Source organism: Dysidea avara, chromosome 4 (assembly GCF_963678975.1).
Source record: "Dysidea avara chromosome 4, odDysAvar1.4, whole genome shotgun sequence".
Classification (NCBI taxonomy): domain Eukaryota; kingdom Metazoa; phylum Porifera; class Demospongiae; order Dictyoceratida; family Dysideidae; genus Dysidea; species Dysidea avara.
The window spans coordinates 39,402,963-39,430,560 of record NC_089275.1 but is presented as its reverse complement, the minus strand read 5'-3'; the positions used below and the strand labels follow the sequence as shown (position 1 = coordinate 39,430,560).

The 27,598-nt window shown below is 37.0% G+C and overlaps 1 protein-coding gene across 1 annotated transcript; it reads right to left on the bottom strand.

Annotated features, from left to right (window-relative positions):
* LOC136252090 (uncharacterized) lies at positions 1 to 27,598 on the bottom strand. Its single transcript, XM_066044453.1, has 11 exons — positions 27,189 to 27,598; positions 19,789 to 19,999; positions 17,601 to 17,793; positions 16,024 to 16,220; positions 11,471 to 11,575; positions 11,034 to 11,142; positions 10,542 to 10,789; positions 8,089 to 8,166; positions 6,140 to 7,063; positions 4,964 to 5,137; positions 1 to 971 (listed from the first exon to the last, which is right to left on the bottom strand). The coding sequence occupies exons 1-11, from the start codon at positions 27,510 to 27,512 to the stop codon at positions 160 to 162; spliced, it is 3,375 nt and encodes a 1,124-aa protein (XP_065900525.1). The 5' UTR covers positions 27,513 to 27,598; the 3' UTR covers positions 1 to 159.

Sequence of the window (27,598 nt, the reverse complement as noted above, 5' to 3'; positions counted from 1 at the left end):
TTCTTGTTAAATTCATGAAACTGTACCTTGTAAAACTCTCTAGATTAATTGTACTTGTATTCAATTGTGTGTTGTTAAACTAGCTTTGTGCACAAAAATAATTCAACTTAAAGAACACGCTAAAGTCTTATTGTCAAGCTAAAGTTCTGGTTTGCACTGTTATTCTTTACACCAGAAGACAACAATATATTGAGGAGTGAGACTTCCTGTGTTAGGGATGATGACAGTGATGTGGCAACGTGGGGCAAGTTGTCGCTCTAGATTGAACAACTGCAAAGCATCAAGATTAAAATCCACCCTATATTCACAGTTACCAAATGTCTGACTGTTGAACACAACTGAGTATTTAACTTCTCCATCTTCCAGACGAGCATTCCCTTCAGCAAGATACAGTCCACGTTGTTGATTTGCTTCTACTAGTTGATGTAAGGACCTTACGTCGATAGCATCACGGACAGACACTCTGAATCCTCTTTCAAAAATACAGTCAACTTTTAGATCTCCGTTATTGTAATAAATTTTACGTTGGTGAACATTGAATCCTCTGTCTAGGTGGTTGAGCAGGCGTTGCTGATACTCATCATAATTTATACGAACATGTACTGTTTGATTAACACTACTGCCTGGTCTAAAGACAGCAATACAACGATACCTTTCATCTACAGCAAAATAACATCCTAATGTTTCAAGCATATGGGTTGTACTTAAATCAGTGGACATTCGTAGCACTCGACGACGGGTTACATTGCGCAGTATTATATAATCAGGGAATTCTCGTACAGCAACTAAGCAGAAGATCATTGAAAATAACTGATCCTGATTATCTTGGTAAACGTTGATGTGGCAAGGAACTCTCTGTCTGCTTAGTCCATCATTTACAAAATCTTCAACTTCTGTAGGATATAATCGCTCAAAGAAAAATGGAGATGATGGTGGTAGTTCAGTTCCCCCACATGTAGGTGTTGGCTCCTCTGAAATATTAACATATGGTTTGATAACAACAATAGTTTGATTGAGAACAAAACAGAAGAATTAGCAAGTTGCTAGTATTAGCTGATCATAATGAAGGACACTATGACATTTTTGTTTTAGGTATCAACCCAGTATAAGTTAGCCATTACGTATAACGATTTTCATGGTCCCAGAATGTGGTCTAAATTGCATTATACCAAGAGTTCATAATATATATATATATATATATGTACCATGAAACCACTTAACTTCAAAGGCAAATTCCAGGTTACATATCTTATAAACCCTGGCTGGCTATGGTACATTTAAAATAAACCATGGCTGGCCATGGTACATATAAATGTACCATGGCCTTGATATCTGATGAGGTAACGTTGTTTGTTTTTATAAGAATCCTGGCAGTATTCGATTGTGGGAGTTTATTATTACTCACGTGATGAAAACCATCAACCCGATTTTGCATTCTACAGCACTCATACGAAGGCGATTCGACACCCTTACCACCCTATGAGTTGACAAACGGAAGTTTAAGGTGAGAATGTTATGTTATGTTATTATCAATTTTGTCAAAAGACCGGGTTGTACAAAAGGACAAGCCTGTAGGCGTACTTCCCACAAAAAGCACATACACACCAGAAATTACAAAAACAATGACATAAGCAAATACACCTGTAAAACAAAACTACTACAAGAACAAAAATAAATACTAACAAAACAAGAACATTAAGTATACAGAAGATTCAAAAAAGAAAACAACGGAGGGATAAACGGAACAAGGGTGGCTGTTTAATTCACAGGATGGTATGGGGTATGGTATTCCACAGAAATGGGCTGTTCACAAAGAAAGAGTAATGAAACGAATTGATAGACGATGTCACAGGCCGGAGAGATAGAGGGTGACACCTTGTGGGAGCTTGGGACAACTGAAAATGTTCACTAAATGGTAAGGAATTCCTGTGGTAGAGACTATCATGAATGCAACAAATAGTAAAGTAGTTGTGACGCTGTTGAATGGTAGGCCACTTTAATGCTTGGATGCATTCATCAGAAGACTTACTCCAACAGTGAGATGAAGGAATCCACCTACTATTGGAAGCCCAACGGGCAGCTCTACGCTGAACAGATTCCAGAGCATTGATGTTTTTAGCAGTATGAGGATGCCAAACTGGACTGGCAACTAGTGTCATGGTTAATTTACAATCGCGTGTCCGTGTGTTTGATTACGTACCACGCCCACTTTTTGTATATCACGAGGTAACCACTCTACAGCGAAGCTTACCCCTCTGGATGTTTAGAAAACATTGTAAACAGTGGTTAAACGATGTAGAAACTTTGAAACACTTGTTAAATCGCAAAATTGAGTGTTTCCGTGATATTCATAGGATTTTCCCGTTTATGTTAGCAAACGTAACTGCAACGTTACTTACTGCTGACCCATAATCGAATTTTACAAGACTCTATATAATAAATCCAGCGAGTTGCCTCGTATTGGCTTGGGTGATTAGTCGCCCACCACAGTAGGCTATTAGCCTACATGGTACATATCAGTTGCATCACGTGCCCTCGTGATTTGCCTGATATGTACGCCCACGCTTTCGGGCCGTTAAAATCACTCGGGTACATGATACAACTATTACATATATTATGAACTCTTGATTATACTAGTTTTGTCATACTAGAGTATATTACGGGTACATGAGTCACAATTGTGTTGCTCAAAATTATACTGAATAGCTAAGTGTTATAAACAATTGGATTTGATTGCAAACACTTTGACACCAGATCTTCAGTGTAGTTAAAATTAATATTTTTATAGCTGAGTGGATGGATCAAGACTCACGGTAGTGAGTCGTGCGGCCAAGGAAAGTAGGGTGCGCGACTACCATGAGTTATTTACACAAACGACTAACTCTAGTAGAACGCACACCTAAAACCTACCTTTAAAACTATTCTTTTGTAAAAAAAACAAAAAAATGTCACGATACAATAAAACCTTTGGTATATTGTTATATTAGCGTATTACTAAGTAAGTAATCCCCGTTATATTTTAGTAATACCACATGAAATTTTGCTGAAAATGTCATATCCTTCTCCTTCTTTGCATACTCGTTAGTGCGAGCCACTCATTTTTTATACTCCTGTATCTTAGATTGTGATAGTTCTACAGCCTTGGATTTGCTATCACAAGTTCTTTGGCTATTCAAGTTTCTTCAGTACAAATATTGGAACTCCACCTCTCTTATGAGAGCCACCATAAGCGATTTTCTCAAAGTTTGATTCATTCACTCTTGCGCTTCATGGAACAATCTTTGATATGTAATTAAACATATGGAGTAGTTTCGCTCGATTATGACCTGCCGTTTTTCTGGGAAGTGGTGAGTTAATTTCCATACGTGCACTCATAGGATAATAACGTCGCCTATGCTAATTGTTGATTTATTTTGTGGTCTTTTAGGACCCTATCTTAAATTTAAGACACCTCTAACTACAGTAGCGTTTATTTACAGTCGGTGAACTTGGTGCAAATTTGGCTGTAAGCGTCAATGCTAGGTGAACATGATCAGTATATTGAACACAATAAACTTGCTATTGCTCATGTTATTCTCGTAAGTGTTTGTTATTCATTTGTTATTTAATAATGGGTCTGAAGTAGCTAACGCAGCCCACAATACGGCTTTGTGCATTTCAAGGGACAATCCAGTATAATAAGAAGTTTGGGGCATATTCTCACCTGCAGGGAAATGGCCTTTACTCAATCTGTTCACTGATGGTTTTAATGGTGCCTAGAAGCCATACCCTACCAAGGTTGCAACACAGACAAGTACTTGCCTACTTGTACGTATACCAAATTACATTCTTTGGTTTTGCCACTTCATGTCCCACGCTATGATGTAGTACACACAATAACTGTTGAAGCTGTTGTGGCTTGTATGAAACTTGCTATTCAATATTTTTTTGGTCTTGCTCAGTGACAAAATTGTGTGATATCCTAAAACAAAAACAGCCTTGGGGCTGTAGAAAAGGGCGCTGCCAAGCAAAGTAGGATCAATCAAACAAGCTTATTCAACATGACTGGTAAGAACAAGGACTGATATCAAGTTGTGGCCAAGTGAATGCAGTATTACCCATTCTCTTTGTATCTAGTTATAGCTATATAATAAAACTAGAGCAAATACACATGCAACTGTTATTAAATTGTCATTTGGCCACTTTTTTTTGTAGTGTGTGATTTAAAAAGTGGCCAAATGACAATTTAATAACAGTTGCATGTGTATTTGCTCTAGTTTTATTATAGCTATAGCTAGATACAAAGAGAATGGGTAATACTGCATTCACTTGGCCACAACTTGATATCAGTCCTTGTTCTTACCAGTCATGTTGAATAAGCTTGTTTGATTGATCCTACTTTGCTTGGCAGCGCCCTTTTTTGCAGCCCCATGTTTTTGTTTTAGGATATCTATTACAGGTGTTCCAACAAATACTAACAGAAACCAAACTGTGATACTTTAACATAATTTTTATACGGGCACAATGTGGAGTCTATAAAATTTATAAATCCGAAGGCCCGAATCTGTAATGCATGAGCAAAGCGAGGACGCTACTAAGGGCCTGAAGGTTTATAAATTACATATACTCCACGTTGTGCCCGTATAACTGCTTTGGATTTTATTTGATATTACACTCAGATTACTTTCCTTGTCCATGGTTGTTTCTGCTGTAGATTCGGAAAAGCAGCTGGTTTTCTTGTGATTACATTAGTGCCATGGCAACTATGCATGCTCATGTGACAAAATAAACACCCTCATTACATCACTACACTTTAATCACTCATTAGATAAACCAAGATTTTGAGCATATGTTACATCGTGCCTGAAGGTGTGGAGTATATTAGAAAACAAGGTGGAGTATATATATATAGTATGTGATTTACTACCCACCCAAAACAGCCTAAATAGAGTCTAACTTATGCACAATGTACTCTGACTCTTACCAAAACAAGTTTCTATTGCAATACATTGACCATTTCTCAATACTTCTCCTTCAGGACAGACACAAGTTGGTATACAATCAGTTGAACAAAATGGTGGTGACTGGTAGTTGTCACAAGTTAATTGACACTGGGAACCACATTCCCTGTATACTCTGGTTCCAATACATCCAGCAGCTAAAGAAAATGAGAAAATGGCATAAACCAGCAAGTAGTTACTAAGACACAAAGTTTGTGGTCGAGGTGCTATTAATATGTAGGCAACTAAGAGTGCTATACTAGGAATGATGTCGCATTGTCTAATTTGATAAGTTACGATCACGATGAAGTTACTGTAATGGATACTTTTGAGGGCCAAAGTTTTGTGTATGTACTTCAAATCAGTATAGCTCAAAAAGTAAAAACAAATTATGCCCACAGCCTTAACCATTTTTGAGTTACACTTGTTTGGTAGTTAGTTATTTAGTTAGTCATAAGAAATTTTCACTAAAAAAATTAAAAATTATGTAACAACATTTTAATTTACTTTTGGGCTGATTATACCTTCATGCTAATACTGCCAAGGCACTATGAAGGTTGTATCTTAAGGATGGTTTCTGATCAATATTTTTGTGGGAAAGTACAAACATTCATGATTTCTACTATAAAGCATTGTATGATGTCTATGCCGGCCATGAAGTTTGTGATGAGGAATGTTATAAACTACACATAACAGGTGATATCTGTACCTGAATGGAATACATATTCATTCTGTAACTTGTATTATATGTAAGTAGTGAACAGTACATGGAATTATATAATGGTGAAATGTTATGAAAGTTTTGAGTTATGTGAGCAGTTTCAAAAGTAGGTAAATTTCATGTGCTCACGTGTCTGGTCACATTATTAAAGATGACGGTATCGCAGCTCATCATGTGGGAACTCAAATAGAAATCTATTACCATTCCTTATAACATGTGTGTATGGGTGTGCATTGTGATGGAGTGTGTGTGCACATGTGTACATACTTGTATTTGTGTACGTGTCTTTACTAATTTGTTAATGTAGGAAGCATGTGTACCAATGGCTGTACTAGTATTCATATGTATATGAAAAGGAACGATTGTTGCAATTAAAGTACATACGGTGCATTGTACTTGTAGCTTTGCAACTACAACTGGTGCTATATATGCAACTTACAGCATTCCGTCAGACCGTCTCTCCAGTTCTCAACTTCTGCACCAGCTTTAGCACATGCTCTAGCATAACTGGCAAGGACACTACAAGCACATCTATCCCTTGGTTTGCTTCTACACTCACAGAAGTTAAATTCACAGTCAGAAATGTAAGGTTGAGGATCAACAATAGAATTGCAAGCATCAAATGGAGGATTGTTCATCAATCCACAAACTCTTCTAGAATTTCTTAGTTGTTTCCTTGGACAATCATTTTCAATTGAAATTGGATTTACACACTGTCTGTTGTTTCTAGACCCATGTAGCCATGAAAGAGCAAAGTCAGTGATATTTTGAGTAACAGTTCCATCACTTTTGCGGAAATCATCAGAACTACTACCACTGTAATATCCACACATACCACAAAGATTATTTCTATGACTAGATGATACAGACACTTGGGCACTACCAGTTTCATCCCAAAACACATCAATCTCTCTATCTTCAAACATAACATGTGGATAGCTACCAATCCATTGTACTGTAACTTCTCCAACAGTCATGCGGTTTCCATCAATATTGTCTAAACTATTTCCATTAATCTTTACCTCCATATTTCTCTTAAGTACAATATGTAGTTGTGGAACAAGTGTTGACACTCTGATACTGCTGAGAATCTCTGCTCTACCATTGCGTAGCCTGTAGACAGCTGATATATTGAAATCATCATTGTCACATGGCTTTGCTAACACATATTCACAGTGTCCATGTACATTGTATTGAGTACCATCAAATGTTTTAAAGTGTCCAAGTGAATAAGTTTGACAAAAATCATCGTAACAGTTTCTAGGTTGACAATCCCATGTGCCACTCCTGCAGGTACAATTTGCTGAGCAGTTAAACAGTATTGCAGTGGCATGGTGATATAGAACTCCATCACGGACACAACCTTAAGAATGTATGAATCATGATAAATACATGATAATCACATGGTGTTTCTGGACAAAAACTACAGCATCTATGTATTATGTAAGTTCATTTATATTTTAGGATTCCTACCAATATATATTTTGCTCATTTATTATTGTATTACACATGTACCTACATGAATTGTGTCATTATTGTTGAGGCTATATGGAAAATTATTACATAATATTGACTATAAGCATACAAACTTTCATGCAACGTAGTTTATGACTCTAAACTATGGCAGATGTATGCTATTGTATATTATGCGCATCGTGTCAGAAGATGAAAGCCAATACCATACTTTACTAGGTATTAGGCATGGCTTGGTGGCTTCTAAACTATGCATGTCAACAAGGAAAAGTATATGACTACTTTGTGAAAGTCCTGTGGCTACTATGGAATTATGTTGGAGAAAGTTCTACAGCATTAATATTGGCTTTTGATGACTGATCTCATAAAACCATTATACCTTTATGGCTTTATCTACTTTCTTACTCAAAGAAAAAGCAAATAGTGTAATTAACAGTTGGTTTCTGCTTCAAACAAATCCCATGAACACTTGGAATCAAAAGCACTTGCAGCTCTTACGACTATAATAGTACATTTTCACACAAGCTAAAGTATTTACGGTATGGTACCGGTATTGTTACTGTTATAAGCATAGAGGATCACTAGGTAACAAAACATGGCCACTAAACCAACTGTATTATAATAGGTGAATAATTTCCTAGTATTGATGGATTTATGGTGATGAAAGATTGCCTGTTTCCATTAAGAAATATTGCATAACATTTTTCCCAGCATGAAGGTCACTCCCATAGGCTATAATACATTTTAAAGGACACTGGAAGTTGTGCAATCACAATTATTAACTATTACATTCCTTAGCCCTTTTGTAAAACTGGGTTGTTATGTTGCTACTATTACAGAGCAGTCAGTGAAAAATGCAAACTGCAACAGAGCATTGCACACAGCTCCTTATGATAAATATCACATTCAACAGACCTGCAGGTGGTAGCATTGATGGAGTAGGTGTTGGGGTGACTGTTGATATTGATGTTGAAGTTGGAGTTGGTGGAGTACCTGTAATAAGATATAAATATCACAAGGTCTACAATTGGTAAATAAAGGAGCTATACATGTTTATTAAATGTTACATGTATTGCTTATAGTGTTAGGATTCATACTAGTACAGGGCCAGATGAAGGAAAATTGAGCTGGTCAGGCCATTGTAGACATTGAAATTGCTACTATTGTGCATGGTCTGCCTGTGAAAAGGAGTTACTGCACAGTGTGTGAAGTACATTCTGCAAAGTGCAAAGCACGAGCATTCTAGAGGAGTATGGGGGCATCCCCCCCCAAGGAAAATTAGATGCTCAGATATGTGATATTTCACAACATAGACATTATGGGTGGATTGAATACCGATACCCACACAGAAAAGTTGCAACTAGATTTTCTCAATCCTCACCATTACTATAGGTGCTTGTTACAATGGTACCGTGTGTCATTGTAACATATATCTTCAGTAGTAGTAAAATTTTGGGGTAGCTATATAAATATACTCAAATAATTCAGCCTACCTTGTTGTTCTTCAGATTTTCTGTACTATATAGGTAGGTAATTGTAGACCTGACATACAGTTGGCACAGCATGAAACTTGCTGTATGCATGGCTATAGTAGCTATAAATTAAAAGTTCAAGGGGGTCTGGGGGTGCAACCCCAGACACTGCAGGATTTTGCTTAAAAGTGCCTTACAATTGAAGCAGTGACCTGCAAAAGATTTTCACAGAGAGCTTGGAATATCATGTTTAATACTATTTCTTAGCAAGCTATTCAGTAAACTCACTGCACAACTGAAAAGCTTTATGCAGCTACACACACAGCTACAATTAATGCAGTGTACTATACTGGTTTGTCTGGAAGAGTATAGTCTGTGATGAAATGAGCAGACATCATATAAATGCACTGGTGGACAATCATGAGATCAATCACTATTCGAAAAAGGCAGTAAGACACTTTGTTCAGTATCTTGACCAGATGAGTGGCTAGTTGAAGAGGAGTGATTTCTATTGAATATCTCATCCAGATGGCCACCATGCAGGTGATAGTTGTATAGGTCAGGGATGGAGAAATAGGGGGGCAGGGGGGGCAACTACCCCCCCTCCCCCCTTTTACAAGTGGAGGGGCAGTGCCCCCTCACTTTTTCCAATGCCCAGTTGCCAAATTAATGCAATTATTTTAGAAATTAGCCAACTTACTGTGCCTTTATTTACTGGGATTTGTACTAAAGGTTATGCAAGCATGGAACACTGTGCTGGGAGTGCACGAGATCGATATACTCTAATAGAGCAGTCACCTAACTACTCTCTTCAGCGGAATCATTGTAAGTTTGCCCTGCTATATGCAGTTAATTCAATATGTCTTCACTAACACTTATATATGTATATAATCAACAGTATGTGTCTCTGAAATGCCTTCATGTACTGATGTATCTAATAATTGTGCAGTATCTCAATGATAGTCATTGCGTAGGAGTATCCTATTCAAGTACATTGAACAGATTCAATCTCAAAGCATCCAAATATCAAAATTTTCCTGTGGGGGCAAGCCCCCAGACCCCTTAGTATTGGTGTGCTTTGCATGCTAGAGTGCAAAGCACACTAAGGTACAGTTAATGATTTTTAAACACTTTGTAACTTACAGCCAACCCACATGACTTGCCCCCCCCCCCCTCCCACTTTTGAGTACTGTTCTCTGCCCCTGATATAGGTGTACAGATTCCTACTGTGGAAAGAGGTATCCAGATTGTTAATGCTAGCCCTTCACTCAGTAAAAAAAATGTAAAAAGAAGCCAAGAGTGACAAGCTAAGAAAATACTGAAAGATTGAATTGTTATTTAAGGGTGCTGGTTTAGAATCAAAGAGGCTCCTGCCATACATGTGAAATGCAACTGTGAACTGTCAGTATGCGTGATATGTAGACCCCAAAATCTTTAATTATTGTACACAACGATGCAAACACTATGCTGTGCTGTAAGGCACTGTAATTGTAAGTACTGCCGGTACATGTAGTTTTGTGTATTAGTTCGCCATGCATTTTCAACATCTATAAAATGTACATGAAGATATGATCGTCCATAGTCATAGATAGCACATGATTGCATGGAAGTAATTAGCTAGTTTGAGTTGGTCAGCTAGTTGCTCCAGCTCCACAATATTGGTCCATCTTAACCAGACCATGTGTAGGAATAACATGGGTAGCAGTGAAATTTGGGATAAATATACTATGAGTGTTGCATTGACAATGATTAAAATTTTACCGAGTGAAATTTCTATTTTCAATGCAACAAGAGTGGTAATTGACTTGGAAATGTCCCTGCAAAATCTCTATAGTGTTTTGCCTAGTGTAGTCTCTGCATTAATTCAACTCACTACTATGGTAACACTTAAATTACCGTTACAACTCCTGGCTTTTCCAGTATAGATAAGTCTGTTAGTAGTCTCTGCATTTATTATTGTTGGTAGAAAACCCCCTCGATATGTTCTCATATTGATGATGCCTTGTGAGGCTTCGTCTTGTAGTCGTCGTCTGATTTGCTCAGGAGTATCCCCTGGATACCTCTGTAGCAAGAGAGCAACAGCTCCAGCAGCAGTGGGACAAGCCATGGAAGTACCACTCATTGACACACGATCCCTGTCACTCCTAAATATAGGTAAGTCATTGATGATAGAATGTTGATTACTTCGCAACAACCATTCTTATAGAGTAAAATTTATGTAAACAACCATTTTAAAATTATACATACACATAATCCCAAATTCATATCATACAAATCAGGCTGAACTATTACCTTACTCAAATGTAAAGAATTACAGTGAGATGGTTATCACTGCTTATGACAGCAAAGGTTGATATAAATTTTTGCACAGTAACAATTTACACTTACGTGTGAGAAGCACTTCTTATCCACTGTCCTGGAGCAAATATATCTACACATCGTCCATAGTTGCTACCCGGAGAATTAGACCGTGAATTGAACCAATATAATTGGTGTCCTGGAATATAAGGAGTATACGTATAATAAAACATAACTCTATTTCCACACTGAACTTAATACAAGAGATCACAATACGATTGTAGTGATAAGGTGAAACTTTTAAATTATCGAGTAGTACTATAAGATGGAACATACTGCAAAATTCACAATAGGGATTATGTGATCCCAGAATGAATGAATATATTTTACAAGATTTAAAGTTCCGTTTAGAACATTTTGTGTCAGTGTGCAACTGCTAGTTTAGCTCACACCAAATTTTATTTCATCATGATCTTTAGTTGGTAATCATACTGGTCACATGTGATTAATAGTCACATTAAACCTACCAGATGTTCTGGAGTCTGGATCTTGAGCTTCTTGTATTGCTCCCACATTAATAACATCTGGTGAACTTGATGGTGAAAAACCACAAGAATCCTGACGGAAGTTTCCTGGATTAGGTCAGCATACAGATCCACATCAAGGCTGATGACATACAACCTTACTACATAAAATCTACATCTTTCATACATATTGTATAACTTCTGTACAAAATGTATCTTAAATACTTGCAAGTAACTGCCTTCTGATTACCCATCAGGTGTTAATATTGGGTTAGTATCACAAGCTAGGATATAAATCCCTTAGATGGCTAAATTACTTTAGGAACTTGTATTTGCGTTAATGTTGATCAATATAATAATACAATAACACAATCACTATTTGCCATGTAGTACAAGGAAATAATCCATTCTCTTGTCAACGGTCGTCTGGTGATGGTGGTTGTTTTGGTGAGTTGTGCAGGATACCTAGGGGGTTCCCAACTTTGAAGCCACATGGATTTCTAAGGCCATCCTACGAATCCTAACGAAACCCTGCACTATCACACCTCCAGCTAATCTTGAGTTGGTAGCTACTCATGGATTGAGGGAAATCGGAGCAGGAGTCTACCCCGTGAGACTCATATGTGGGTGCATATCCTCCCTTATCAAACATGCATCAATGTTTTATGATTATTTTTATAATTACACTGTTTATCTGTAAGAAAAATATATAGATTTTGAATATAGTCTCCTAGACCTAGGGGTGGGCTTTGGGTGAGACAGCCAAAATAAAGAAGAAAATTACATAATAACTATAAAAATTAGGGGTAGGAGCAATGTTACATTTTAGCATGGGCAAAGAAAATAAAAGGGTGTGACACCTCATGATTTAAGTTGTCTATTTGAATTTGTACAATTACAGAATTAAGTCTGCTGGCTTTCCCAGAAATGAGACCCTAATGGGTGTGGTGTCCATTTCAGCACTAGTGCATGTCGCTGTGATACTAACAAAGCAGTTTGTAGCAATGCAAAATTTATTTGATGTGTGTTTATTTATAATGAAATGCCATCTATGGTAGCTACTGCTGTTGGTGGGTTAAGAATGCTTGTAACAGCTGGTGATAATGTTTAGTATGTTTAAGTTGAAGTATTACTGCTAGTCTCAAAAGAGATCAATGCCTACCGGGTTATGACTATTTACTGTGTTTTGCATAGCACTCGTGGCAATGCAGTAATCCTTCAAATATATACCACAATTTGCATGCTTGCAAAATTCTCATGATATAAATGTAAACCCACTCTTTAAAACATCTCAATCACTTTAAGTACAGGTATAGAAATAGTCAGAGATTGTTTCACTGTGTCAGAATAAGATACTCTAATAGAGCAGTCACATTAATTGTAATACTCTAAAAAATATCAGATAGAATGACGAAGCACATTAAATGCAATACTCTAATATTGATAAAGTAGAAGACAATGTATTTAAACATCAATGTCTAACATACTGATTAACTTATATTATTGATCTCGTTATCATTTTTGAGCACACCCCAAAAGCATAATTGGGGCACACCGCAATATCACACCCTACTAGATATGAGGCTATTGCGCTCAATTACATGTTCACAATAGCCTCTTGTATAGTAAGTCACATGCTTGGAAACCTTGAACTAAGGAGAGACATACCTATATAGTAGCTATATAACTGCAAAATTTTGGGAAAAAATCTTTTGCAAAATTACAGTAATTAATTGTAGGATCCCAGCTATAAAATTACAGTGAAAGAAAATATGGTTATTACAACATAGCTAGAAATCATTACATTAGCATGTTATTACAATTTGTTCAATACCAAAGTAGGGATTTTTCCCACTTGGATTCTACTATTATATTTGGATTCTTGGATTCTTCTACTATTACTATTATTCTGCTATTTATTGCTTTGATTCCTGCAGCATTTTAAAATTAATATTTCTAGTTAGTTTGCTTTATAATCAGTCTTGCTAAGTGCGCTTTGGGTACATGGTAGATTATTAAAAGATGTGGTTGCAGCGCCTTAGCTTGTTCCCACAGAAAATTATGCTGTAATGAATCAAGTCATTATTAGGGTTGTACTGATACCACATTTGTGACCGGGTCTGCGAAAACAGGGCATGTGGGCACAAACTACATCCCGCCACTTTACTGGTCATATCTCAGTCCTGGAACAGAATATTTGCATTCTGTAACTTGCATCATAAAGTAAATTAAATGCTTACTAAGAGCTAAAAATTGCATTTCCATAACATAATGGTACAAAAAGTTATGAGTGATGAAAGTTTGAAAAAGTAGGCAAAAATCATGTGCCCACATGCCCTATTTTCGCAGGCCCAGTCACATTTTACATCTGCTACTGATATCCATATCTTCCTGATACAGGTTTTCTAATGAACCGGTATCATGTATATACACACTACACAGCTGATACTTAACAGTCAAACCAATGTACATTACAGCATATTAGAGTACATGATCACTGTGTCTGTGTTCAATTACTACAATTCATTCATATTATTATGCTTTTCAGCAATTTAATCTGTGTTTTTGTTGGTACTTATGACTGTTCACAAAAGGTTTTTTTTACATATCTGTTCTTGTCAGTGCAAATCACAGAGCAACAAAAAAAACAAAAAAAACAACAAAAAAAAACAACAACAACAATCAACCACCAAACAACCAAAAAAGTGGTGAAAAACTCAGAAAACTGTAAGATATGACAACTAAATCATCTGACAACTAAGTCACTTTGGCCAATGAAGTGCTTTTCATGGTACTTATACTATGTTTAATAGTGCACATAACTCGAGTGAATTATCTGTATTGTAGACTTGTAATTGACCAATACTGATACTTGTAATATCGGTATCGGTACAGCCCTAGTCAATATACACTGTAGGTGCAACTAGACTGCTTCTATCTAGAAATATTTTAGAAAGGATTTACAGCACAAGTGTTGATGGTCTGTAACAAACTGATCATATTATCTGCTCCCTGCTACAGTAGTACAAGGGCTTCAATTAATTTTGTGGTATTTAAATACACGAATTGTTGATATGGAAATTTAATCCCCTGGTAACTTGCATGAATTAGATGACAACCAGGAAGATATGAGATGAAAAATAAAAGATAGGTTTAGAGGGCAAACACTTATAGGAACTTCTGCATGTCACACATGAGTGTGTTACTGTAGTGGCCTTGTGCAGTATTATCATTTCAAATCTGGTCAGGCAGGCTGTTAGGCAGACAGACCAAAATTAGGTTTTTTAAAATTCAATTATTCATTATCCTGTATAAGTTTTTAACTCCAATACAACAAGTCTTTTTGTTGCTCATCATTACTATATTATTGATAGCAACACTTGAGAGAGTCCCATGTCGCATTGGTATGCTGTAATACTGTACTATTGTGTGAAGACAACGTTAGCTCTAGTGCATCAGCTGCCAGCTTGCTACATCATGAGCATATTGATGGGAGGAAAATTTTCACACATACAGTGGTCTTTCCATTATCTGGCCATTGATTATACAAACGTTCTGTTAACCAAACTGTGAAAGTGACTGCTCTATTAGAGTACTTAACCTAAAGTGTATGTTCTATTAGAGTATTTAAAAAACATAATGGGCTTTGTTTATCCAAACTTTTCCATTATTTGAAGACACCTGAGTTTGGGACCACTGTACATAACTTTGTGTTCCCTTCTCCAAATAGAATGTTTTTTAATACTGCAAAACATCCTCCACCTTTGGCACCTTACATACCAAAATTAATTGGGAAAATTTCCTTATGTATTCATGAATAGGCCTGAGCCTATTATGCTTTTAAGCAATGCTCCAAATTTCTCCTGTTATGCTCCAATATAATGACCAGTTGTGCTCCATTATGTCAATATGCTTTTAGAAAATTGTATCTTGATAGCTCTATTAGAGGATCTATGCATAATATTATGTGAACAATCTTTTAGCAAAATGCGGTGACTGTTCTATTAGAGTAGAGCTTCTCAATCTTTAGCCACTATTCCCAGCTTTTATAACTATGTTTGCCTGTTTCATTAGATTATCCCAATCTACATCATGTAAAATGTACAGAGTTTCAGCTTCTCAGATACCCAAAGCACAAAAATTGTACTCAATGCTGTGCCTACCTATACTATGCTCCAAATTATGTTGGCATAATTGGCGCAGGTCTAGTAATGAAGAATCTATTACTTTGTTTCACAGACCTAGATTTTCTCCTTTTCAATTTGCACATTTAACAAAATCACTGTGACAGCTGCAGAGTTACCAACTTGGTGTAAGTTGAAATGCTCTAATAGAACAGTCACGTATGCGATAATATTGTTCACTCTTCAGCTCTACCTTAGCTCTAGTCTAAATCTACTCAACTACAATTTTATAGATTTCTGGTGTAAATATGTGTGCTTGCTACCTTAGAATTCTTCAAAACCATTTATCTCTCAAAACTTCTAATGTGTGATACATGCTTATTATAGGCATACACAATGATACTAGCTAGTGTTATTCAAGCTCATTCTTACCTGCAGCAGTCACAACTACTATGTTGTTAGCAACAGCCTCTCTGATGGCATCATTAACAGCTGGAGTGATTGGTCCAATAAGAGACATTGAAATTACTGATCTTCTTCCACTGCTTCTGGTTCGGTCAATAACATGATTGATTCCATTAATTACATAAGAGAAGAATCCTGCCAATTGACTATTCAGAACTTTGATACTGCAGAAATATCAGTTGATATAATGTTATACGTAATACACACTTAAATAGTCATCTATATCTATAATGGCTAATCATGTAGTATCATTTCTTCCCATAGAAACAGACACATTTGGTAGGATATGACCAATATCATTGTACGTATGTATAGCTGCAATCAGGTTAAGTTGACATTGCCACTCTTTTTAATACACCTGAAGGAAAAATTAGGATTTTAAGTTGGATTAGGAATCAAGAAAATAAGGGAATAGCAAAAATCAGTGAAACAAAGAGTATACTTGCAGTTATACTGTCTATAGCAATAAGGATTAAATATAGGTATCTGGCAACCTCTCTTGTGTGTGTTTTAGCTTTTCCTTTGTGCATTTTTCTTTGATTCGTAATCTTTCCTTCTACTTGATTGTTTACTTATTTTATGACTAATGAATGTGTGCATAGTACATCAAAATGAGAGGCAGCCCATAAAATTAATTTGCATTTGAACGTGTGTCCCAATAATCGTTTACTGAAAAGTGAAGTGATCATTATGCTTCTGTGTTCTACCTGTTACACAAAATTTGTGACTAGATTTGCAAAAAGGTACCTTTCCACACACTTTACATACCAGCAAACAAAAGGATGTGACACTTGACTCCTTATACTGATTAATTTGCTCTTAGTACCAGAATACAGCCAGATGGTGTAGCTACACTCATGGAAAATTTCAGGCTATTATATGCCATGATCAAAAAGCTTCAAACTTCAGAAAATGGGTAAAAGTTTGTGTGATAAGGTACCTTTTTGCAAATCCGGCCACATTTCATACACAAAGAACAGTACGAGAAGTATCTCTGCAATCTATCCAGTTGCTCTACCACAACTGTTGTCGATTTACACTTATATGAAGGCATTAGTAAATACAAGTAAGCCAGACAGTCAGCAGAAAATTCCACTAAAAATTGAAAAAATTATTGGAAGTATTTTGGGTCGCACTGAAGGCACTTTTGGGCTTGGTAATATCTAAACAATACTACTGAGGTACTTTGAAGGTATTGTGAGGCTGGTTGTAGGGTGATATATGTATTATTAGCCAGAAAAGCACATTCTTCATGATCCCTAATATACAGTACTATTGTGTTGCATGATTAACAACAGATACATGTGCATACACACAATTATATCAATCATGTTGTCTATGTCCATCCATTGTCATTGTGTGCTAATACAAGAATGCAAAAACTGATGGTGGGAAAATGATGTGATATAAAAGGCTTTGGCTGCTTTTACATATATACCTCACACTTGTTTAGTGATTGTTTCTCTAACGAATCATTCATACAGTATTTACAGCATTGAGGTATAGTAATTGATACAAATGGACGGTGTTATTGATCTACACACCTGAATACTCTAGCTCCCCATGCTACTCCAGTTAACCTCCCAACAGCCAATCCTGCACAGTGAGTACCATGACCATGATCATCATCTCCTTGACCACCAAACTCATCATATCCACCAAATGATGCACGTCCTCCAAACACTTGATGACTGTATCTTATACCAGAGTCAAGAATGTACACATCCACACCACGACCTACATGTGTGTGCAAGTACAATGCTGAACTGAATGTTTGCAAAACAAGAAAAGCCATGTTGATGATGCAGTCAGAAAGTTTATAACATGAAAATTCATGCTTTGCTGATGTAAAAGGATTTGACATATGTTTTACAAAAATAATATGTATCATAAGTTGACTATATATCAAACAACTCCATAGAAATATAGAACACATTGAATGGCAATCAGTAATTATTGTTATCATACCAGGGACCTGTGAAAAGGGAAAAGTCAGGGAGTCATATTCTTGACATTAAACAGCAATCCCAATGGTAACTTGGTCCACCGGCAGTGTACAATCATACAGTATGATTGTACTGTATACAGTGGAACCTCACTTATCTGGACCTCTATTATCCGGGCACCTCCATTGTCCGGACAGCTTAAATTAGTCATGTGGCTTGTAGTTTATTGACCATAATGGAGTTTGGTTTAGATGAAAGCACAAGGAGGGAGCCTAAAGGTTGCTCTTCACCTGCATGGTGGCTTGTTTATTCTACTAATAATAACTACCACTTGGTTGCTAGGTGATTTGCTAGGTGATAATGAATTTTACAGCCCTGTAGTGATTCCCCCCTCTGCCTACTACCACTAACTGATACTGTAGCAATAGCAACATTACTTGTATCCATTTTAGCATAATAGCATGCTATTCTTAGTTACGGACATTTCTGAGATACGGACAGTAGTATGTACCAGACCACCAGATAAGAGAGGTTTCACTGTAGTAAGGACCACAAAAGTTTGGGCATGGCCCATGAAAAACGTCACCCAAAACCAAGCCTCACCTTTCCCTGACAACGATGAAGCAGTATTGGTTAAGAGAAACTAAGCCCAAACAAGCCTTTAGATTAATTGACTCAAAACGCTTTCAACAAGTTGCTATGAAATTTAAAATAATTATTAAATGGAACTAACTGACTGACTGACTGAGTAAGTCACTGGCTGATGCCTTCAGACAACAGAATGAAGTATCCATTATATGTTACACAGCATTATGAATCAAGAACTGTTCGAACCTGCAATCAAAGTAGCCACTATGAAAATAAGTAAGGACAATTTCTGTTACAAAGGGAAGCCATCACATGCTACCACCAAATTGACCTTTCGCTGTCAGCAAAGATGAATGGGACACAAAGGAGGACACTGGTAAGTCCATGAAGAATGTGCATTGTACGTACTGCGGTATGCCAAAAGGCACTTGAAATAATGTTGAACAGCGTAAAAATCAAGCCTGTATTCTTAACTGTTACCTTTTTTGTAAAAGTATTAGCTACCGCATCAAAAGATAGAAATGGCGCTTTCTTTTGATGGGGTATGTGTGGTTCACCAGTCACAATTATATTTTATTTTACAAAAAAAAAAAAAAAAATTAAGAAACAATAACAAAAAGTTTTGGAATTTTCACTAGAGTAGGGATCATAGCTCATCAATAAAAGTACTGAAACAAGCTGGAGTATCAGGGGTGGTTCTAGAGGGGTTTCTGAGGTTTCCGGAAACCAGTCATGTTCAGATTGAGATACTCTAATAGAACAGCCAATCACTCTAATAAAGCAGTCACAGTGTTCTGATCAGTAGTGAAGCTAGTTATGTAACTATAATTATGTACTTTGTCAGTGATATTAATGTATAGTTAGTGAGGGCAGTTATCCTCAGCATACAGCTACCTTTTTATCTGGTCTTCACCTTCTTGGTCAGAAACCAGTCACCAAAAATCCTATAGCCACCCTTGAGTATAGTGCATGATAATATCACAGTAAAACAATAAGAAGTGTTACATCCCTACTGTGCATTCATTCCATTATGGTGTCTTGAGCATAGTAGGGATATAGCTATATAACACTTCTTATTGTTTTACTGTGATTTAATATTGTGCACTACTCCAGCTTGTTTCAGTACTTTTATCGATGTGCTATGGTCCTTACTATAGTTGAAACTTCCAAATTTAACTTGTGCAGTATACCAACATACCATCCACTGGGGGGCAATAGACACCATCAAGAGGAGGTAAACCTCTCTCATCACAACGGTCAATATTCCAGCAAATTTCATCAGGTTCAAATGACTTTTTTCTTCTAGTACTAGCACCGTTAGCAGGGTCTGGGTCTGGGTCTGGCTCCAATATGTCTACACACATGGGTCGATCAGGCTCTACTCTTTCAATGTTAGGATCATCTTCAAGCTAAAATATTGTTAACCATAATCAAACTGTATAGAATCAATGTGTACAATAAGTATGCTAACAAATGTGTGAAAATGCATATTTTGCCAAACGTTTTGTGATAATGAAAGATGGATTATATTTCAACTACACTAACCATCAGAGTAAATCTGAGACTACTTTATTAGAGTTACTGTGCTCTATATGTGTGCATGTTTTTTTATAGCATTAACAAGAGTTAATAATATATATATATATATTATGAGCTCTTGGTATTAGCTACTGACTGACTGACTCACTTACTCACTGTTGTGTTCAGACAGTACTACAGAATAAATGACTGGAGCCAAACAAACATTTTTTTCATGGAAGGCATTTTGAAGGTAGAATACTGCATATGGCATAGTGCTATGTTTGTAACTCTTTGTTCCTTTTTTTTTTCAGTCAGTGGCCATGGGTTGTTCTATGCTGAAAGTGTTGATTTGAGGTCTGAATTGCCTATGGCTTCACCATAGGTTTCACCCAACATTGCTCACATAAACACGATTCAGTTTTGAAATTCAGAACATGTTCTCTTTCAGGAGAAGGCATCACAGACTATTTTTGCAAATCAAGTTATACAATTACAGGTATGAAGCTAGGCTGAATCAAGCATGGTTTGTAAATTTTAGAGGTGCTAATTCATGCAAAAAAAGTCCCATGTGCTTACAAATAAAATGGTCTTTCAAACTTTACAGAAACTAGAGATGATCACCTTTTGCACAAATTTAATCCCTAACCAGAGTTGGGGGTAACTAGTTACTTTTGTAACTAAGTTACGTAATGGATTACTTTTAAAGCAACTGGTAACATAACTAGTTACTTGCTTTGTAACTAGTAACTTGTAACTAGGAGTAATTGTCTGAAAAGTAACTAAGTTACAATTGTAACTAGTTACAATAATTACATTGTAACTATAACTAATTATGCTTTAAAAGCAAGAGCACTTCAATTTTTGCGCCATATATGCTACAGCCACATTAAGTAGACAGATTCTGTGTACTGTTCTCTATGATTCAGTTTGAGTAACAGACGTAGCATTAATTAAAACTGACCTGAAGAGCAACAGAATTGTTATTTTAAGTGCAGATATGTATTGCATCCCTTCATACATTTCTGAGCACAATTCATGTTACAAAAGCTAAAAACAAGTCATAATTTATACTACAAAAGTAACTAGTAACTAAAGTACTTAGTTACCTTTTGAAAAGAAACTAAGTTACATGGGATAAAAGTAATGTGTAACTAGTAACTAGTTACTTTTCTGAAGTAACTACCCCAACTCTGTCCCTAACTATGCTGTTGATTACTGACACTATGGCTAATGGAGGTATTAACACTCCCTAGTTTCTTCAGTTTTATTGCAATGGTCCCTAGTAGAATACAAACTTTCTAATTTGTGACCCAGTCCGGGAAAACTGGTCTTATTGCCTATTTAAAAGAACAGAGAAATGCCGGGTTCAAGTATTTGTTGTAGCTCGCCAATGGTTGAAGCTATGCATACCAATTTTTCACATATTTTACACCAATTCCAGAACATCCACTGTGCAAGTAGCCAACAGGCTAAGTTTCCCACCATTTTAGATAGTTTGAAAACTGAGGTTGACTGTATCAGGTGAGCTCCAAAAAGAAAGGGAGGTGGGGGCCTGGAAGGAGGGCAAGAGGCTGTTTAAAAAATTGAAAAGGAAGGCGTATGGATGAATTAGGCCAGTTATGGGCCATTCAGGTCTCAAAACTGGCTTAAATGAAAGGAAAATAACAGGACATGTCTTTATTCAATGGAGCTGTACAGCCACATACAGCCATCCCTAGGCTGACCAGAACTCCATTAAGGCCCCACACTGCATGTACTGATCACCACTGGGCTTGGGAAAAGCAGCTAGCAAAAGCAGACTTGAGTCTAGCTGATTTTGATTGTGAAATTAGACAGTTTATTCATGTAGGTTTGTGTTCTGGGTGAAAATGGAATCTGCTGACATGGGCGATAAGACCAGTTTTCCAGATCCAGTCACAATTTTCCTTCTACTTGTGGATAAATAGCCAGGCAAGTTATGATAACTGACTCCATAGTTTGTAAGATCGTGTCCTATGTGATCGAATAATGCGAAAAACAAATTAATGTTTAATCAACCTGTATGGGTGCACTTCTAATTTTCTTTCTAAATAACGTACTATCTATGCATATATTATGGTTGTGTTTCACACTCACACGAGTAAACCTTCGAATACTAAAAGCAGCATGTATATGAGATATGAAGGCTGTACAAAGCCTGTATTAAACTTCCAGTCTGGTAAACTTTACTTTAAGGTGGTTAATTTCTGCTGGTTTGAAATACGAATGAAACAAGTTAAGGAAAATGTTGTACCTTTCCCAATGAGCTCTGTAAGCATCAAATCATAGAAAAACTAGGTTACCAGGAATAACAACATAGCAACGTAGCAACATACACGTAGCAATGTATTGTAGCAATGAATTACATAGCAGCACAATTAGAGAATTATCAAATTATGCATTACAAAAATTAATTTATGCAAAGCTTACCTGCCTGTAAGTTTAATACAGGCTGCATGTCCTTCATTTCACACATGCATATACAGGCTGCTTTTAGCATACAAAGTTTTGCTCATGCGGATGCCGAAAGATGAACAAATGCATACATACATACATACACAAATATTTTCTAAGGAACCAGGTGCATGCTCACAGTGGCTGGTGCGTGTCTAGTTTAATAACTACCTTAGCTACAATAAGTAGTGACATTGTATATTCTTTAGCTAAGCTTACCACACATGCAGTCAAGTAGCATTAAAATTGTGATTTGTAGTGTAAATAATCTATTATTGGAATGTACTTGCTATTGGCAGTTTCATGACTTATTCTTGGCACTAAAGTTAAGTTTACAGAGAAATCCTGTTTCACTATTGAACAAGGAGTACATGATTTGTTTTATCACAGCACAGTGTGTACTGCCCCATCTGTAGGTTGTGTATTTGCATAACTACACTGCTGGTATAATCGCTGCTTAAAGTTTCCCAGTTTACTAAAGTGGTATATCCCCAGTATATGGAACAGTTAATAGTTTACTCTTTTAGTAGCTTTTCAGTAGAGCCAAATTCACTGATGTTTTACTGAGAGTTTAAAATTTAGCAAAACCATGTGCGTACTAAAAGTTACTGATATTTTACTATAACAGGGTACAACTACAGTAAAGCAGGTTAACAAATTAGTAAACTAAGAACCTTTAAGCAGTAAATTGTATTATTGTGTTGTACTCCTTTTAGTGTGGAGCCATGAAGGAGATCTAGGAATAAGGTATCTTCACAAAAGAAGTGATTGTTGTCTGCGCCTCCAGTAATTAATGTAATCACCTAAAAAGCACTTGAAGTAGAGCAATGAGTCTATGGAGGTAGCAATCCATGCAGTTAAAGATGGATGATGTAAGATAAAGGAAGCTGCCAGAGAATACAATGTGCCAAGAACCACACTTCAAGACCACATCAGTGGAAGAGTTGTACACCAGCATCTAAGCCCTACTTGAATAAGGTTGAGAAAGTAAGTTAGCAAAATTTCTTGAGGTCACATCTTCTGTGGGGTATGGTAAGACCTGAAAAAAAAGTTTGAAGCAACTGCTCAAGAGAAAGGATTACTGAGAAAAGAGAAAATCAGTCAGTTGTTGTTTCACCGCTTTATTGAACACTTATACAGTTTGCCTTAACAAAGGAGCATTAATTTTGTGCATATGGATGCAATGAATAAAAGTATATAGAGAAATACCCTGAGAATATATTGGTTGTGAATGATAAACCAGAGTTAGGCATGAGGCTATTATGCTCCAAAAATTGAGCATTATGCTTTTGAGCAGTGCTCAAAAATTCACCTATTATGCTTTTGAGAATTGCCCATTATTCCCAAAATTATGCCACCATAATTGGCTAATAATGCCAGTTTATTGCTGTATCAGACCATTTTCATTGATGTTTAAGATCCAAATAGTCTTGAATTCTTTAGCTGATTGCTGTATTAGAGTATTTCGTTTCAATGTGACTGCTTTATTAGAGTAAATAATATTCAGTGACTGCTCTATTAGAATTTCTGACTGCTCTATTAGAGTATCTCGATCTTTTTAAACGGAATTGTGCATGCCGAAGATTTTCCTACTGTTAAAGCTTTATAATCACCTGAAAATGCTAGCATAATTCTTGATTCCCACACATATCTATTATGCCCGAAATTATGCCGGCATAATCGCCGCATCCCTAACCAGAGTGCATAACGTGGATGAATCTTATAGCATAGTTCACCTTCGATAGCCAACAACATAAAATATGATACTGCATGTCTGGAAATAAATCACAAGTGACAGTTCTTGCCTGCATAAAAGCCACTCAGTGGTTACCATTAATTACTTTTGATGCAAAAAAATATTAAGGAACAATGGCTGGATTGACATGATATTGCTCAAAGAATGTTTTTTTTTGTCTTTTATATAACACTGGATCCACACAACCGTTGTATACTTTTAGAAGGTCATAGCTCACACTATAATATGGATATCCCATGGCATTAATGATGTCATTATTTTTACCCTGGTACCCCACACAATACATGAAATACAGCCTTTAGGATATTGTAGTCTTTGGGACCTTTAAAACCAGGTGGCAAGAGGTTTGTCATCATTACCAAGGATCATTACCAATTATCTTTCAGTTGTGGTGAGCGGTTTTGGAATTATAGCGGTAGACAGTAGGAAGAGCAAGACAATCAATTTGCACAGCAACTATACTGAAAATAAACTACAGGTGTTCACATTCGCAGCCATACTTACGTTTGCATTAGTCTACAACATTGGAATTGACTTAAAATATTCACCATGAATTAGCAAATTAACCAAGGTATAGTTTTAGCTGTACAGTTGCTTATGCATATGGGTATGATCCGTATGAAGGCTGTTTAGTTGAAAAAATGGTTTTCACACTGTAAACAAATGCAGGTGACACGCATACCATTAGGGGTACAGAAACGAAATAAATTTCAAACTCGCCGCCGCAGGCGAATAAAATGGCTAAATAGACTGCTGCATGCCCCTCAAGAGTGACAGAGGATTCACCATCAGCATCAAATTCCCATCCACCACCTTCATCTACAATCTCAGCAGTGAGTTCGTCATAATGTGTTGGCAGTTCAAATGATGCAGTATTAAATGAGACCCATTCAGAATCACTTTCAGATGCAATGGTGGCAACTAGAGCAAGTGAAAATGACAATGATTGTTGTAATTCTTTGTGAATGCTACAGGATGTTTGCAGAGGAACATTGCAATAGGAAATCAAGAAGAGTAGACTCACTGTGGTTGTAAAAGGTGGATAACTGTACTAGTGAAACTGTTCTACACAGTGATGGCCACCTTAGAGTGTGCTCAAATTGTGTATTATAATTTGCAAGTTTGGTGAAGGTGTCGACAATAAACACAATGACAATAATATGTACATGGTGATGATTACTGGTCTTGTCTATCGATTGTAGTGGAGTTATCAAAGCAAATTAATCATTGAGCTTTGATTTCCATTGCTTCAATGAAACTGACATTTAGTGATGAAAACATGGAATTTATAGTGCATTCATCTAGAAAGTTACACTGTATGGAAAAGTATATATGTGCTGATAATTGGCAGCTCATAAATTACACTACAATGATAGCTATATGGTCACTTTTCTACTACTTGTCCTGATTACACAAATTTCGGCATGCAGGAGACCCCATTACAAGTGTATTTATCTAGCTACACAAGTGCAATAACACTAAAATATCTAGGTAGCAGTAGTTTTGGTTGCATTACAGATAATCTTTGTATACAGTTTCTACCTGTGAAGAGTTTCTCAAAGCTCTGAGAAACTCTCAGTTTCAGTGCTATTACAACAATATTATATAGTTATACAACGGCCACGAGTGCTCTGCCTGATATAAACGCACGAACCTGAGGGCCGTCAGGCCCAAAGGCAAGTGCGTTTATACAGGCAGAGCACGAGTGCACGTTGTATAACTGTTATGTACCATTCACCTAATAGGTGGGGAGAGTCTCACAAGACAGCTGTAACGCTTATAAAGGCCAGGTTTCTAACATCGATTGTGGGTAACCAAGCCGGACGTTGCGATGACGTTCCCCCTGCATTACTGCAGCCACCTGAGATATTGAAAGCTAGTACGCTATGGGATAATTATATCACTAACCTGCATTCGCTGTTCCACTCTCATCATGTAGTGCTCAGCATGCCAGCGTGCCATATAGACTAAGCACCAGACTAATCGCCATAGTGATTCTCTCGAGCAAAAAAATCAGCTAAATAGACGGTTTAAGTAAACAAAACCTAACTACTTAACGATACTAGTCTAATTCTTACTATTCACACTGGCTAAACTCGAATCTGGTGGCATGACAAAACTGGTTACCACAATCGAACGTAAAGGTTAGTATTATTTAGAATATATTTGTTTTATTGAGTCATTGTCGAAGTGGACTACAGTTTAATCTGGGCTAAGATGGCACCAGACTAGTAAGGTGTATAAGTACGTTTATATATATGTAGACTACAGTTGTGGCCACCCGCGTTGGCTTTTTCGATCGCCATTGGCTGCTTGTAAACATTATACGTATTGGTGACGTTATGGCCCACAATCGACCTTTACATGTCAGGCTATAAAAGAATTCGAGTGATCTGTGAAGTGTCTTTCCACCTATTAGGTGAGGTGTCGTAGTGGTCTTCGCCACCGGCACTTATGCTATGCTGCACAAAACCGCAGCCAGTGCAATATCTGTATATTGCACTGCGGTTGGTGCATTATAACTTATAATGCACTCGTTGTGGTCTACAAAACCGCAACCAGCGCGTTATAAGTTATAATGCAGTCTGCAGCAGTGCAATATACAAATTATGGCACTGGCGGTGCCTTTGAACTGCCCACGCAGAGTGGTACATAACTAGCTATACATGCATGGGTAGTGCGAGGTGCGGCGTTAACAACTAAAATAATAAACTAATTATAGCTACTAAGCTAGCTAGTCACAGTATAGATAGTTACAAGTCCAGCTGCATTGCCACTGCAAGTACAAGCTGTAGCCAAGGACTCCGGCCTCTCAGTGGAATTAGCTACCACAGTATTTGCATGCTTACCACTCTTTTCTCTATCTGAGTAAGGTTCATGACAACAACTTCCCTGCTTTCATTGCTGAACACAGCCTTCCCATCTGCTCCCTGATCTTCTATCCCCGGTGGAGGAAAGCGACGACTGCTTCCCCTGCGTCTAACCACAAGCATTGGAGAGGAAATATTCGGATCAGATTGTATTGTGAGCAGCGGATCACTAGTTGTCAAGAGGCTAGCAAGGCATCCTCCAATGAAAGGTGTACCCTCGGTAGGCATGGGCGTGGGATCAACAGTTTGCGCGTGGCCACTTAGCACCAAACTGACAACGATTGCTAACAGTACAAGCCTCATCACGATACTCTGCTGCGGCACGGCTCCAGCTATATTTCTGTTCAGTGGCAACAAGGAAGCGCTCTTTATAACACGTCTGTTTTAAA

Bases quoted from the DNA above. Each gene is read 5' to 3' on its own strand.
- LOC136252090 (XM_066044453.1), bottom strand. From the start codon at position 27,512: ATGAGGCTTGTACTGTTAGCAATCGTTGTCAGTTTGGTGCTAAGTGGC. The intron at 20,000-27,188 runs GTAAGCATGCAA...ACAATATTTTAG, and splicing joins CTCAGATAGAGAAAAGAGTG to CTTGAAGATGATCCTAACAT. The intron at 17,794-19,788 runs GTATGTTGGTAT...ACACACATGTAG, and splicing joins CTATTGCCCCCCAGTGGATG to GTCGTGGTGTGGATGTGTAC.